The sequence below is a fragment of the Helianthus annuus genome, chromosome 2 (genome assembly GCF_002127325.2).
Source record: "Helianthus annuus cultivar XRQ/B chromosome 2, HanXRQr2.0-SUNRISE, whole genome shotgun sequence".
NCBI classification, from domain to species: domain Eukaryota; kingdom Viridiplantae; phylum Streptophyta; class Magnoliopsida; order Asterales; family Asteraceae; genus Helianthus; species Helianthus annuus.
The window spans coordinates 113,174,278-113,189,569 of NC_035434.2; the positions used below are offsets into that span (position 1 = coordinate 113,174,278).

At 36.1% G+C, this 15,292-nt stretch overlaps 1 protein-coding gene across 2 annotated transcripts; it reads left to right on the forward strand.

Annotated features, from left to right (window-relative positions):
- Nucleotides 1–2,067: 2,067 nt before the first annotated feature.
- Nucleotides 2,068–7,267, forward strand: LOC110920415 (serine/threonine-protein kinase PEPKR2). Of its 2 annotated transcripts, XM_022164636.2 has the most exons (5): nt 2,143–2,226; nt 2,377–3,262; nt 4,381–4,677; nt 5,573–5,648; nt 6,604–7,267. In XM_022164636.2, exons 2-5 carry the CDS (start codon nt 2,488–2,490, stop codon nt 6,680–6,682), a joined length of 1,227 nt encoding a protein of 408 aa, XP_022020328.1. In that variant the 5' UTR covers nt 2,143–2,226; nt 2,377–2,487; the 3' UTR covers nt 6,683–7,267. The 2 variants fall into 2 exon arrangements, with proteins under 2 accessions (XP_022020322.1, XP_022020328.1); XM_022164630.2 differs by lacking the exon at nt 5,573–5,648 and having other exon boundaries at nt 2,068–2,226.
- The last annotated feature ends 8,025 nt before the right edge of the window (nt 7,268–15,292 follow it).

The following is a 15,292-nucleotide window of genomic DNA, read 5'->3' on the forward strand; positions in this document are numbered from 1 at the left end:
AATCAATACGAGAGGCGGAAACAAACGTATCAACTTTGAATCAGCTTGATATACACATTAACTGTCTTGTTTATTGATATGAAAGCGTTTTACAGGCTAGAGACACTTCGGCAGCACCTCGGCACCGGAATCAGAACCGTTTCAAATGAAATCTCAGCTCAGGTATTTATAGAGGTTGCATTTCGCACGGAATGGACAAGGATCATTTCGTGTGAAATGGCCAATGTCCATTTCGTACGAAATGGCTAAAACCCATTTCGTGCGAAATGGTCCCACAACTCTAACATCCTGTTTTCTAGCTTATCTATACACAAGACTCGATACAAGACGAAGTCGACAGACATATGTACCAACAAAAGCAACGACTGGAATCGATTTAGTGCTTCTTCAATCTTCAAGGTATGTGTTTTATCTTTAGGTTTAATTTATTTAGGGCTTCAATTTATGTGATTTAGGTTGAAATTAGGGGTGGAATTGTTCATTTGTTTGTTAAACAATGTTTACATTTTAATGTTTGAGAACGGTTTTTGTTTGATATTAATGTTTGACCCGACCGACCGAATCACCGATGACCGACCCGAACATACACCTCGAAACTACGCGATAGAAATATTTTTTAGGCCCGTTACCTTCCGACCCCCCAAACTTTTTTTTTTTCAAGCTTCGACACTGCTGACAACTATGTCAAACTCCATGACTGCGTCTCTGACTGGATTCCTTGTTGACCTGTATGCTATTATAGATATTTTTATATGTTTTTCATTATATTACTGATCAACATTATTGTCATGCAATTCATGCATGGTAGATAGTTAGATATAATGTGACCCACAACGCTATTCACTTGAATCACTTCAATATCAAGCCTTGAAATTTCCAAACTATAAATTTCCAACATTTTGTTACTTTATGTAGTTGTAATATATGTATTGGGAGTTTTTCAATTTTTTTTATATTTTTCATTTTTAATCCAAAGGGTTTTATATTTTTGCAATTTAACCCCTTTAACATCTTTAGTTTTAACCCAAAACTTTTCAAACTTTCATTTTAACCCCAACATTTTTTTATTTTCAACTTTGCCTCCATATACTTTTCATCTTTCGCAAGTTTTTCGTTTTACGTTTCGTTCGAAATTTTGCGAGTCAACATGCAGCAACGTGCGTGTGGGGTTCAATGTTTTTTCGTCTGTTCAATCAGATATGTCGAAACACATGTTTTCATATGGTTAATGCATCACATAAGTTTTGGACTAATTTATTCGATGTTTGTGACGTACCGCGCCGCAACGCGCACGAGTGTTATTGCTAGTTTTGAATATAATGAAACAATGAATATAATGTGTGCATGTATATACAACTTATATGATGATGCATCTAAGATCTTTCAATTTTTTTTTTAATAATACCGTTAGTTAATAGTTAATTAATATATTTATTCTTTTCCCAGCGGACAACGCTTCTTATTCCCTTTTTATCTTCTTTTATTTATTTTCAAATTTTAATTGGATGCAAGATTAAATGGATAACCTCATATTTGAACTGCCTAACATTTTGGAATTGATAGAAACATATTATCACTTCATTCTTTAAGCACATACATTATAATCAAGTAATCAACCAGATTTTCTAGTTTGTTCCATAAGCTACCATTAAATTCCTATGGTTACATATCAATATCATTTATTTGCATATGGTTACCAAAGAAGATGCATCCTTAGTTCCTTACATATAAGGGTGTTTAACAAATCAAATTTTGGAGTACTCTAACTTATTCAAAAACTCAGAAAAATAAAATTCGAATTTAATTCAAAACGAGTTTTGCTTTTTCCAGTCTGATTCAAATACTAAACATCTAAAATTCTTGACGGTAAATAAATTTTAATAAAACTGATGAAAACCGAAATAACGCGATATTATTCATTATTCACCCTCAGCCTACCTCACCTATTATTCAGGTTTATTTTCACGATAATCTCCCAAAACCCTTCAATAAATATCGCGTAGAAAAAAGAAAACAATTATAAAAGGCACCCTGCAAATCTCGACACGTCAATCCCTTTCTATTATTATCATTTTTATAAATATAAATAAAAATGGCGTTTCGTTTCGTTAAAACCCCCTCCAAATCTATACATCTATTCTAGGGCTCTAATTTCACCCTACACCTGTTCATCTATACGTATCACACTTTGTATCTACATTCTTTCCTCACGATCGCCGCTTCAAGGTTCCTCTATTTGCCCTAATTTCCACTTATTTCATTCTTATTCGTTCCATTTTCCACGTTTTCATCCGATTAGATCCAATTGGTTTGTTTTTTTTTTTTATCGTTTATCTGTTGTTAATTATGCTAATTTTTGTTTTGTATTGGTTGTAGGATTGAATTAGGTCAAAATCAGGTTAAAATTTGGTACGAATTTGGTGCGATTGGAGGCGAAAGTGGAAGTTAGGGTTAGGGCTAGATAAGTGTGTAGTTTGATAGGTTTTGATGAGGAAGAAGAGAAAAGGTAGTGACTTATTGTGTAGTGATAAGGATACGAAGGAGATTGTGGAGTCGACTGGCGATTCAGAGTCGTTGATATCAAATCTCAAGTGTCATTACTCGTTGGAAGATTATGTTAGGTTGAAGAAAAGGTGTTGTAAGGAGGATGTGGTTTACGGTGGTGATGATGATGGATCGTGTAAGAATAGGCGTGCAGGGATTGCCGCCACAGCTCCGCCGTGTGCGACGTCATCGTTGGTTTTGTCGGGGAGAGGGATTAAGAGGAAGATTGGGTGCATCGATGTAGCGACTCAGATGGGGAGGAAGAACAAGATTGCGGAAGATTATATTAAGGGGGATACTATTGGTAAGGGTAAGTTTGGGTCTGTTTGGTTGTGTAGATGTAGGGCTAGTGGTGTGGAGTTTGCGTGTAAGACGTTGGTGAAAGGGGAGGAGACGGTTCATAGAGAAGTTGAGATAATGCAGCATTTGTCAGGGCATCCGGGGGTTGTGACGTTGAAGGCGGTTTATGAAGATTCGGAGTCTTTTCATTTAGTTATGGAGTTGTGTTCAGGAGGAAGGCTGATTGATCAAATGACGAAAGAAGGTCGTTATTCTGAACAACGGGCTGCTAATATATTCAAGGAGTTGATGATGGTGATTAAATATTGTCATGACATGGGTGTGGTTCATCGGGATGTAAAGCCTGAGAATATCCTGTTAACAACTTCAGGGAAGATTAAGCTTGCTGATTTTGGCTTGGCAGTGAGGATCACAAACGGTACTATTTTTTTCTGCGTCTTGGTTATAAATACAACCAACAACCATACCCAGTATAATCCCACATATAGCAAAGCTATTGAGGGTAGGATGTAGGCACGCCTTACCTCTATCCCAGGGGATAGAGAGGCTACTTCCAGTGAGACCCCCGGCTCCAAAAACCATAACCAAGGCATAAGCTTCTAAAAAAACATATATAAGCACGCCACTACTACAAAAGATAGAAATAAAAATAATAATAAACGGATAAATAAGTAAGTGCTTGTTAGTAAAACTACGACACCGAGAATAGGTGAAAACCTATATATATATATATAAAACTATATCACACCTCATAGAAACTGAAAAAATAAATTCATAAGATAGGGACGTAAGCTAAAAACCAGGCCAAACTCCTAAATAAATTAGTTATTTACCTTTTATATGCAGGAAGTTCACACAAGTGTTATGCTTTGTGTATCTATGACATTGATTATATATCTGCTCAAACTTGTTCAAATTTGTACCTCACAAGTTCCCTTAATTGGTTGACTTGACTGACAGTATGTCAACTTTTAGTAGACATAAGGTGCTTAGCTTACCTTGTATCTTACTAAACCCTTCTTTGACTTAATTTGACAAAACCCCAAACTTAGAGAAACCGGAAGCATATATTGTGAATCTCTCAAATATTGTAAAATGTCTGCTTACGTGTTCTTGAGATTGCATCGTCACAAAGTGTTGTCTATTGATATAATATTTTATCTAAACACCTTTTCAAACTCCCGAACTCTTAATACTCTTCACCAGTAAGTAATAAAATTACAATGCAGAATTTGAACTATTGGTAGATTAATTTGTTGCTTGGTAATTTCCTTCCTTATCAATCAAATTCTTAAAGCAATATGTACAACGTACCCTATTTAACAATTCAAGAATTGTGTTTCTCATCTTGGTTTTAAAAAGCGCATGGCGATCCAATGCGATTTGATCCCAAAAGCCTATGCGCAATACGCGAAGCGCGTGCATCACATGTTGAGGCGTTTTTATATTAATATGCTGATAAGGGAAGCAAGTAGTTTAAAGACATGATCCTTGTGTTGATCTTGTTTATTAGTATGTGAATTGACTTAATTATAGGTCAGAGCTTAGCTGGATTGGCCGGAAGTCCTGCTTATGTGGCACCAGAAGTCTTAAGTGGAAACTACAGTGAGAAGGTGGATGTTTGGAGTGCTGGTATTCTTTTACATGCTCTTTTGGTTGGTGTTTTGCCGTTTCAAGGAGACTCATTGGAAGACGTTTTCGAGGCAATCAAAACTGTGGAACTCAATTTCCACACTGGAGTATGGGAATCGGTGTCCAAACCTGCACGCGATTTGCTTGAACGCATTCTTACAAGGAATGCTGATTCCAGAATAACAGCCGATGAAGTATTAAGTAAGTTACTTAATTAACATGCAAAGTTTTAACATCTTTCTAATGAGGTGCGCTACTGCCCACACTAGACATGGCAAAATGGGCAGGCCATATGGGTTGGGTAATGAATCAAAACGGGTCAAGTTAAAACATGTACTTTTTAGTAGGGGTGAGCAGAAAACCAAAAAAACTGAATCGAAACCGAATAAACTGATTTAACCGAACCGCACAGAAAACCGAACCAAAAATCCGAATCAAATTTATGGTTTGGTTATGGTTTTACATTTTTTGAAAACTGAAAAAAACCGAGCCGAACAGAATAACCTAAAATATCTTTTTTTAAATGTTTGTTATATATTGATTTAGGAATTATTAGTTCTATTCTTGAATGTTAAGTATTTGTAATAAAAACATTAACGTGTTTATTATCTTTGAAATGATTTGTTACTTTTTTATTTTTTGGATCTTATTCAATTTTGTTTCCAAAACCGAAAAACCCAAAAAACTGAACCAAACCGTTGCTAAAATCAAAACGGAAATAACCGAAACGAACGGTTTTCAATAACCGAAAATCGGACATTTCAGTTAGGGTTTCGGTTTTACCTAAAAACCGAACCGAATTGTGCACACCCCTACTTTTTGGATTGGGTTTTACTAGTTGACATTCTTTTCTTTATATTTAATAAATTATGAAGGTTTTAAATTGTGAAACTATATCATTAACACATCGATTTAATTCTTTAAACGAAGCGGTAAGCATTTAAATTCACTTTGGGTTATGTTATGTTTGACCCGATCAACCCCTTTGACTTTTCTTCAACCAAGTTGGTAAACTAAATCATTCAACCTACTAAAGATAAATTATAACCAAACTATCCCTATTTATAACTAACCTGGTCATAGTTGCAACCTACAGCTTACACCTATAGGCTCATTCATTTGTGTACACTAGGGGGAGAATGCTTTGAGCTGCGGTTTCTATATTTGGTTATGTAAGTAATTTTTGAATAGCACAAAAACCCGTAGACCTTTTGTCAGTCTATATATTATAAACCACATTTATACTAATTAATTGAGAACTTATTATATTAGCCAAGTTTATACCAGTTAAGCGTCGTAATTTGTTTCAATTTAATTTCCCATTTTGTTGGATACTGCATGTTTTAAGGTAGAAGTGACAAAGTGGGTCAAAATAGGTTTCTGCTAAAATTGGATACCTCAAAAACAGGTTTAAATATGATTCTTTTTGGGTTAAACGGTAATTTTTCTTGGTTTGTTTTCTTTGTTGTTTTGCGTACAAAAATGTTTGCGTTTCCTTTTCTGGTTTATAGTTTTGGGTTTAGGGGTGACTCTTGGTTTTGGTTTGGATTTTAGGTTGTAACTAGATTTTTGACCCGTGCCGCGCGTTGCCCCGGCAACATCCCGTTTGCGGCTTCGTTACACATGTTACAATGATGACATTGACGTGTGGCGCCCGCGCGTGATGTGACAAGTTTTTGACTTTGCTACACGCCTACACATGTTATATTCGTGACATGAACGTGATTAGGCATAGATAAAAAAGAGTATAATGTCTTGCACGTTTCGGTGTAAAATCGTAAAAGTAATTTAAGCAAAAGAATTAAAATGTTGGAGAAAGACAATATGTGAAGTTATTAAGTAGAACAAATTGTGTCAAAGTTGTCAATTACTAAAAGTTAAGGTTAATATCACTAAAGTTGGGCTCACGTGACCGGCCATGCCTTTTAATATGTAGTATGGTGTAATCTTAGATTTACAGTTTGCGTCATTTTCTTTGTTATTTAGACTCACCGAGAATTGAATAAAAACTGTGTTAAATAATTTGACAATGGGAAGTTTCTAAACAAACCTGTTTACCCAATTTCTTTTGGTATATGCCTGTGCTACTGCTACTTTGGTTTGTTGACAATGAAAGGTTTGTTTCAGGTCATCCGTGGATTATATTCTACACAGAACGCACCTTAAAATCTCTATCATTCAAGTCAAAGTCAAAACATCAAGCTAGATCATCCTCACCAACAGCAGCTACAACATCTGTACTTGAGTTGACCAGAAAATTGACTATTAACGGTGATTCAGTAATTAACCGCTCATCCCCAACATCTAGAAGTTTAAGCCACGATAATTCAGAAGAACAAGACGATTCAGGCTTAGTCGATGCGCTTGCTGTTGCAATATCTAATGTGAGGATTTCCGAACCCAAAAGGAGCAGGCTATGTGTGCCTACAAGTCCAATTCGAGAGCAGCGTTCTTCTAATGTCACAACCAATAACCTTTGCAAAGCATGCTGACCTTTGACTTTGACCTGAATTGACTTTGACTTACAAACTCAGGTGGAGTAACCGTAGAAGCCTAACGATGCGCCGAGAAAGGGTGAGAAAATGGTGTATAGTGAATGTAAATATAATATGAGTAGATGATGGGTAATGAATGAATGTTGGTGATTTATGTAGATTGGTTTGGTGGGAAAGTGAATGGTATGATGTTTGCTTCCCCTTATTTTTTTCTCGTGACTTTGCTGTTTTTTAACCTTTATAAATGTGGGAACTGGATCAGAAGTTATGAATAAAGTTTTCATGTTCATGTGTTTTATATTGATCATGAATTTTCATTCTTTTCTTTTTATTTTTACCTTTAAAAGGTTGTAAGAGTTGTGAGTAATTTTCTTGAAAACAGTTTAGGGGGTGTTTTAGTGTTGCGTTTTCAAAATAGATTATGCGTTTTCAAAACTGCGTTTTGAAAAAAGCATGTAGGCACATGCTTCTGTAAAACTGTGTTTTGGAGGCAGATAATCACTTTTGATCCAAACACTTTTTTAGATTATTTATGTTTTACAAACGCAATAATCAAATAATCACTTAAAAACGTAATCCCAAATCACCCTCTTACACAATGTTTGCGCATCTGTCAAAGAAGGTTTTGACGAGATTTCTATCTAGAACATTCTAGCGAATGGGCTTCAGAAGGGTTTGAGGAGATTTGTATCTAGAACATTCTAGCAATGGGCTTTCGTACATAGTGGACTTAGAGGTATATGATCAGGTTTCAAAACCGACCCGCTTTTCAAAATGGGCCCCCGGTTTGGGTTAGGAATCGATTTGGGCCGTGAGGGTTTGAACCTATAGGAATTAATTAGAGTCGGCTTTAAAAAGGTTCGGGCCTGACCCTATACCATTTCTTTTTTATTTAACCAATGTAATTTATACCAAACAGAAATAACTAAAATATATAAATTATATTATATAAATATTTTTGACGAAGGACGATAAATAGTAACTTTATTTTTTATAATAATATATAGTTTTTATTTTTCTTTTATTTAACATATTATAATAGTTTATTATTATATTTACTTTTAATAACAATATTTTTAAATTTTCCCTTTTTTAAAACCATATATTTCCTATACCATTTTTTTTAATAATTTTCTTTTTTAGAAAATATATTAATTATCGATTAATTTGATACTTCTTTAATAATTTACCTTTATAACTTTTTTCTAAAAATTTAAGTACGTAGTTGTGCTTGATTTTTTTCCCCGACATTTTTGTTAAAACAATGTTATACTCTAAATAAAGTATTTATTTGGTATCTGTTGACGAAGCACGATGAATAGTCACTTTATTTTGATAACAATATATAGTTTTTTGTTTTTCTTTTATTTAATATATTATAATAGTTTGTTATTATATTTACTTTTAATAACATATTTTAATTTTTCTCTTTTTAATTTTTGCTCGCGAAACAAACAATCTGAACCACAAAGTGCTGAACCAGTAAGAGGTCTGAATCATTAAGAGCCCCATTAAAAGGTAAACAAACAACCCCTTCCTCTTTGTCCTTTTCTTCCATGATCTCAACCATAAAAGCTTGAGTAACTACAATAACTCCTCCATATGAACACTCTAATCTTAATTTTCATCTTGTTGAGTTACAATGGCAGTGGATGAACTTGGTTTAGTGAATCCCAAAGATAAGTTCCTTGGCTTCTCACACTCTCTATGACAATTATAGCATTTGACTTGATTTATCAAAACCAACCTAAGACTTATTGTTGTCTCAAATGTGCCTTCTTCCTATTCTATTCAAGAACCTCTTGCTCTCCTTGTTATTATGGTCGTTTGCCACTGTATATACATGTCCTCCAAATCATTTGCATCAATTTAATCATAATCCTCATCAATTGCATCCAAATTTGTGATCTTTCCACTAATGTAATTCTTATATGAAGTAATAAATGATGTTAACAATGCAATTTTTTTCCACAGCTGCATTTACACTCATAGACATTGATATTTGAGATGAATTACTTCTAGCTGAAGCAATAAAACAATTTTGATTAGTTGAACTATCCACATATGTCTAAGCACTCTCTTGACCATCAACTTCCGAGAACAAAAACACCACTTATTCTTGAACATGAATTTTTAGCATGATACATCCATGGATGTTGAACCTGATTAACCCCAAAGATAAATCATCAAAGGACATATGATGATTTATTGTAAAACTTTGGAGATTTTAACTTTTTAGAATAGATTATGACTTTGAATTGTTTTGGTAATCACCTAAGGATAGGTGATGGTTTCGTCTATTTGTTGCACTAAGAATCTAGACGCGAGTTGCCTCATGTTTGGGTCCTAAGAAGGTTATAGTCTAGGTCAAAAACATTACTAATAACCTAATTCACTATAACCATGGCTCTGATACCAATCTGTAACACCCCAACCGCGTATAATAACAACTCGCGGTGGAAACGTCAGGAGTCACGTTACAAATTGTTCATAACACATAGTTCTAAAATTTTATCGTATTACATTGTCTTTAAATACAAAGAATACAGACAATTGTTTTTAAATTAATAAAGACTAAGGCCCGAGTCCATTCCTATGTGTAGCATACTTGAATAATCATCGCACATATTAGCACCTGAAACATCTGTGAAAATAAAGTCAACATTGAACGCTGGTGAGTAACATAGGTTTTGTGGTCAAGTTCATGACTACAAGTTTTGTATTGCAAATGGGTTAACCAACTACACGAGTTGATTTTATAAGTGAATCTTTGTAGCCTTGAACCTTAACAAAAATATTTGTTTTGTAAAATATTATGAATGAAATTAGAAAACTGTCTATGGTTTATATATCTTTAACTTGAAAACTATTTATCATTTGTCTAAACCAATTGTCCTTGTTTTATGTAAACCAAATTGCCTGTGTCATGTGTAAACCAAATTGTCTGTGTCATGTGTAAACCAAATTGTCTGTGTTATGTGTAAACTAAATTGTCTTGTCTTTTGTCTAAAAATCCAATTTGTCGTGACTTGTATAAAACTCAAAGTATGGTTTGTTGGCGTATACATTCAAACCTGTGATGACTTGAAAATGATTTTAATTGAAGTGTGTGTTTTCGAATTTTGTCGTTCCCCAAACTTCCCCACAAGCCCCGGAAAATTTGGAAACGGGATTGTCAGTCCTATGGTACCATAACATACTACCGCTTGGCTTGGCCAAAGTTAATGAATGTATCATTGTTGAGTTCAACGCACCATCAAGTTTCATATAAATTGAATTTTTTTGTGTATACATATAATCCATATATGTACATTGTGTTTTGAAATCATTTTTGTGTGTATATATAAACCATATATGTAAATTGTATTTTGAAATCTTGAAAATAATTATATGCACATATGAATCACCCCAAAACATTTAGAAAGCATAAACGAGGGGAACTATGTACTCACAGGATTGCGTAGATGTCTTGTTCAAATGTGTATGCAAAGCTCAAGTGATTCAAGTGTTTCCTAATTTAGTCGGATAATTAAGGTTAGTGTGTATTGAGGATTAAATGAAAGATCGGATAGAATGTGGTTTATTAACCAAACGAGCGAAGGATCTCGTATAATATGGTTTATAAAGCCTTACATTCTGAATTGGAAGTATCTAAAGGTGTCTTAACCCGTTACGACTTGTTAAAGTAGTTTGCGTCACTTTAACAGGTCGTATGCGTAAATACGGGTTTAAATGGTCGAATGGGTCCTATGATGAGTCCATTATGTCATAACATGTTTACTTGTGTCGTAAGATCAACTTACAAGTCAAAACAATGGTCATTTATGTTGAAAAACTAATTTTGTGCCAAAAGGGCATTTTTGACATTTTAAAAGTATATATAGTTATAACCTAAGAGGGTTATTCCCTATGTTACTATGGTCATATAAATGGGCTTGGTCGGATCTTAAGGTTAACCAACTGGGTCAGATTCGAAAGTCAAAGCAGAAGTCAAACCGCTCGACTTTCGACTAAGGAATAAGTGCTAAACTAGAAATGACGAGTTAGACATCTTAGAACATGTCTAATAATGTTATAAAACTGATTTCGTGTCAAAACCTTAAGTTTTAATACCCAAAAACTCTTTCGTCGTAAAATGCATATTTTTACAATTTTGACTTTTATTTCGTAAAAGTTTGACTCGTCATTTCGCATACTAAACGTGATGATCAGAGGGTGTAATCGCAAGGGATTAACACCTTCATTATTATGATCACGTTGCAAAGTTCGGTTTGAAATTTGACTTGACCATAATGGTCATAACCGAAAGTCAAATCAAAAGCCAATTTGCTTGACTTTTGGCTCATAACTAGCCAAAATAATGAAAAAGACTAAGGAAGAACACTTACTTGTGTTCAAGGAAAGCTTAGAACTTCAGTAGGAGGCCTCTATTAGCATAAGCAAGCTCCAATAGAAGAGAGAAAGAAAGATTGAAGGTGCAAGTTGAAATGGCTCAAGATCATCTCTATTTATACTTGCATCAAGTTCATGAGTGTAACAACTCGACTTTTCGGATCGTTACCTATTTGTTTTGATTCGACTTGTAACCGTATTGTACTCCGAGATTCGAAATAAACAAAGGGTTATGTTATACTAAATACTTTTTCATCACACCGCACCGCTACACGTTTAAACGCTTACTATTCGCAAACGCTTACGCAACACGAATTACAGAGAATTATGCTATTTAAATTGCCGAGTGTGTTTGTTTGGTTATCATACGCCTCCGCATTCCCTTATCACGACAAACACGATAAATCGCGAACCCTGTTATTAGTAGTAGTAATGTTACGCTGTGTGTTCTTATATACTTTACTTGTGTGTGCTTATTATGGGGATTGTTTACTCGCAAACGCTATCGCAACACAAACTCAACGCTACTCGCACAACTCGATTTATCACTAAAAAACGCAACGCAACTCGAAACTCGGAGCTATGCTAAAATACTTAATGTGCCAATACTAACTAAACGCAATAAAACGCATTAAACGAGTATCCAACACGCGAAATGAGGAGTTCGTTGCACAAAACAACACCTCTGTTCGAAGCTGGGCAGCTTCATACGAAGGCACTGCCTTCGTACGAAGGCAGCCAGCTCGAACAAGGGTCTTCTGTGGGGAGAACCCACCAACTCTATAAATACCCAAGCCCCTCCTCATTCATTCTCACTTGCTGATTTTGAGCCGAAACTCTGCCGAATTGCTGTCCGACCATTTTCAAGTAAGATTTAACAGTTTTCTTCAATTATACAACGTTTTCCACTTCGATTTTCACAAGAAGCACTACGTTTTCTTCGAAATTCTTTTGTTTTCACCTAAAAACAATCAACTTTTCACTTAATTTATTCTTTTCTTCATAAAATTCTGCTTTTCACAAGAACCCTTCATCTTTTTCACCAAAACCTTTCTCATTTCACCTCTAATCTACACTTAACCGGGTGTACCGGGACTAGCTACGGCTTCCCAAGTTAGAATAGCTGATTTGGCACTCACCAAGTGTTGGATCGGGGTGAAAACTCTTTAAGACCTTTTAAACTTGATTTTTACACCAGACCAGACCAAAAACGACAAGTATTTCGTTCACTGAATAGTGGAACAAGGTAATGTCGAAACCGTCTCGAATTGGACTCGAAAATACATCCGATTCAGGCAAAAACACAGCACCGAATGCCAAAAACAGCCATGTTTGTGAACCGGACTGTTCTGTGCGAAGCCAGCGTCGTACGAAGGCACATGGCCTCGTACGAAGGCACATGGCCTCGTACGAAGGCACTGCCTTCGTATGAAGGCCCTGGTTTTACACAACACATCCCAATTTCCATTCGTGACACAATCAAAGACCTCTCCGACTCTAAGCTCAATCAATAGCTTAAGGTTGGAGGGATGAACACTCGATTTTCCGAAGACGACGCGAAGACACTTGATTTTGGACAACGGAAGCAACACATGTTACGAAGACCCACCTTCGTACGAAGGCACAGCTTCATACGAAGCTTCTGTTTCCCCACCAACACTTCGATTTCCGACCGTTTCAGCACTTTGGAGGACTTATGCTTCTGTCCCGTACGCAGGTTGACCCGACGCTCCCTTCAATCCATTGAGGATCGTGTTTCTTGATTAGTACACGCTCTGTGAGTATACTCGAATCCATTTTTGTTTAACGCACTTTTGGGTGTTACATACGTTCTCTATCAAAACACAAAACACACGCAAACACTCTATAAACGCTAACCGCTCCCGTATGCTATACATGATTTGTTGAATGCTTGTTACTATGCTTATACAGTGTACATTAGACCACCTTTAGCAACAATAGTACTATAGTTTGGACTCAGCACCTGTTGTAACAGGGGTTTCTAAGGATCACATTACTTTACTTCACGTGTTCGCTTTGGTGAACATGTGCCGTGCATACTCTACATCGCAGTCACGTTGTTAGGTTGTATCATTGTTGATAGTTACATGCTTCGCCCATTACATGTTACATGCTGGTTATGCGTAAACGTTTTTCATACTATTATCTATGAAAACTTTTGTACTCACCTTTACTTTATGTATTGACTTTTAATCTAACGTATGTGACAGGTTGATGGTCTGTTTGCTGCAATGGATTAGGAAGTCTAGAAACCTGCAAATAAAAATCTAGGTTGTCGAACTTATTTTTGTTTAAGAGATATGAACTCTGTGATGATTGTTTTTGAAATATTTGTTTATTGGTATGGGACAATGAACCTTTTAAATATTGTCATTTAAATAGTGGTTATGGATTCTCTTGAGCAATCTGGTTCGCCTAGTGCCGCGCCCTGATGATTCTGTCATCGGTTGGGGTGTGACAGATTGGTATCATAGCCATAACTATAGGGAATTAGGTCGAGTCGTTTAGAATTGACATAGTCTATAGTCTAAGTACCCAAAACAGACCCTTCGTACGAACCCAGTAGGGGCTTCGTACGAACCCACATGATGCTACACTCTCATTCGAACCTACAGCATAACACCTTCGTACGAACCCACACATTATAGCTTCGTACGAAGAGGAACCTTTCCTAAGGTGAAATGCTACATGCCTTTCCTAAGGCTAACACAATACACACGTTTTGGAAAACGCTCGCATAACACAACCGAGTGATTAGGTCAAGATTAGGTGTGAAAACCAAGAACTCTCGATAAGATCTCTCACCTCGCTTATTTTTACTCTCAGCACGAGAATCTTCGTTGAGTTAGGAGTGACATCCATATCTCGACAAGGATCTCCACCTCTGTCTCGTGGTTTTACCACAATTAGGAGCGAAGTTGTTAAGTTAGGGGTGAAACCCTCTTTATAACATGACCCGTTCCCTACTTCGATTTTACAAATCTCACCAAAGTCTCGACTGTTCCAACAACGCGAGTCACGTAGTAACTGGAGGGATGAGTGTCGTCGTCGTATTTCGGTGAGAGCACAGTCTATTAGGCCAAAGCGTATACTCGAACTCGTTAGGAATAATCGAATCACTTTGGGTAGTCGATGTCTAACACCCAGGACACTTCGTTTATTTTCTAGCCTTCAATCGTCGATTTTACGCGTCATCGATTTCATGTGTTTATATGTTCCGATTTTGGAGATTTTACGCTTTCCGCTCCACGCTTTACAAAACGCGCACAGTTATCGTAAACCTAAAACGCTAACTAATCGCAAACAAACTGAGAACTCTCGTAAGCTAAACTCCACGCTTATGCTACTCGTTATCTCCCGACTCTTGAACACGCTAGGCGCCCTTGAAAGATAGGTGAATACGTGCAAAATATGTAGGTGAATATGTGCAAAATATGTGTTACATGAAATATGTGCCTATGTGTATACGTGCTTATGTGAATTATGTGTATACGTGAATATATGCCGACGTGTTCCTGTGCTTTACATAATAGTAATAATAATAGTAAAAAGGTAGTTAAACGCTAGACTTTTCAGAACAAAACCTGATATAATCGAATCTCGTCTAATCCCTCGGGATGATGTCTGCTGCAGAACTCACACTTGACAATGTCTTCCTTTGGCTCCCATACTCACTGAAACGTTCAGAGGAACAAAGCCGATAAGCGAATCGCTTCACTCGTGGCCAAGGAAATGGCCAAGGTCATACCTCAGATTGTTAGTTAAATCAACGAGGTTAGTAGCAAATCTTCTGTTGAATCCAAGAGTGACGCACTTAAAGCTCCCTTCAGCTTCAAACAATTCAAAGCCTGTGGTCCAGCAAGTTTTACTTGCGCAGATGGACCAAGTGTAATGTTTCAGTGGTTTGA

Excerpts from the sequence above, each read along its gene's own strand:
- LOC110920415 (XM_022164630.2), top strand. The coding sequence starts at position 2,488 with ATGAGGAAGAAGAGAAAAGGTAGTGACTTATTGTGTAGTGATAAGGAT. Across the intron at positions 3,263-4,380 it reads GGCAGTGAGGATCACAAACG|GTCAGAGCTTAGCTGGATTG; the intron begins GTACTATTTTTT and ends ACTTAATTATAG. Across the intron at positions 4,678-6,603 it reads AACAGCCGATGAAGTATTAA|GTCATCCGTGGATTATATTC; the intron begins GTAAGTTACTTA and ends GGTTTGTTTCAG.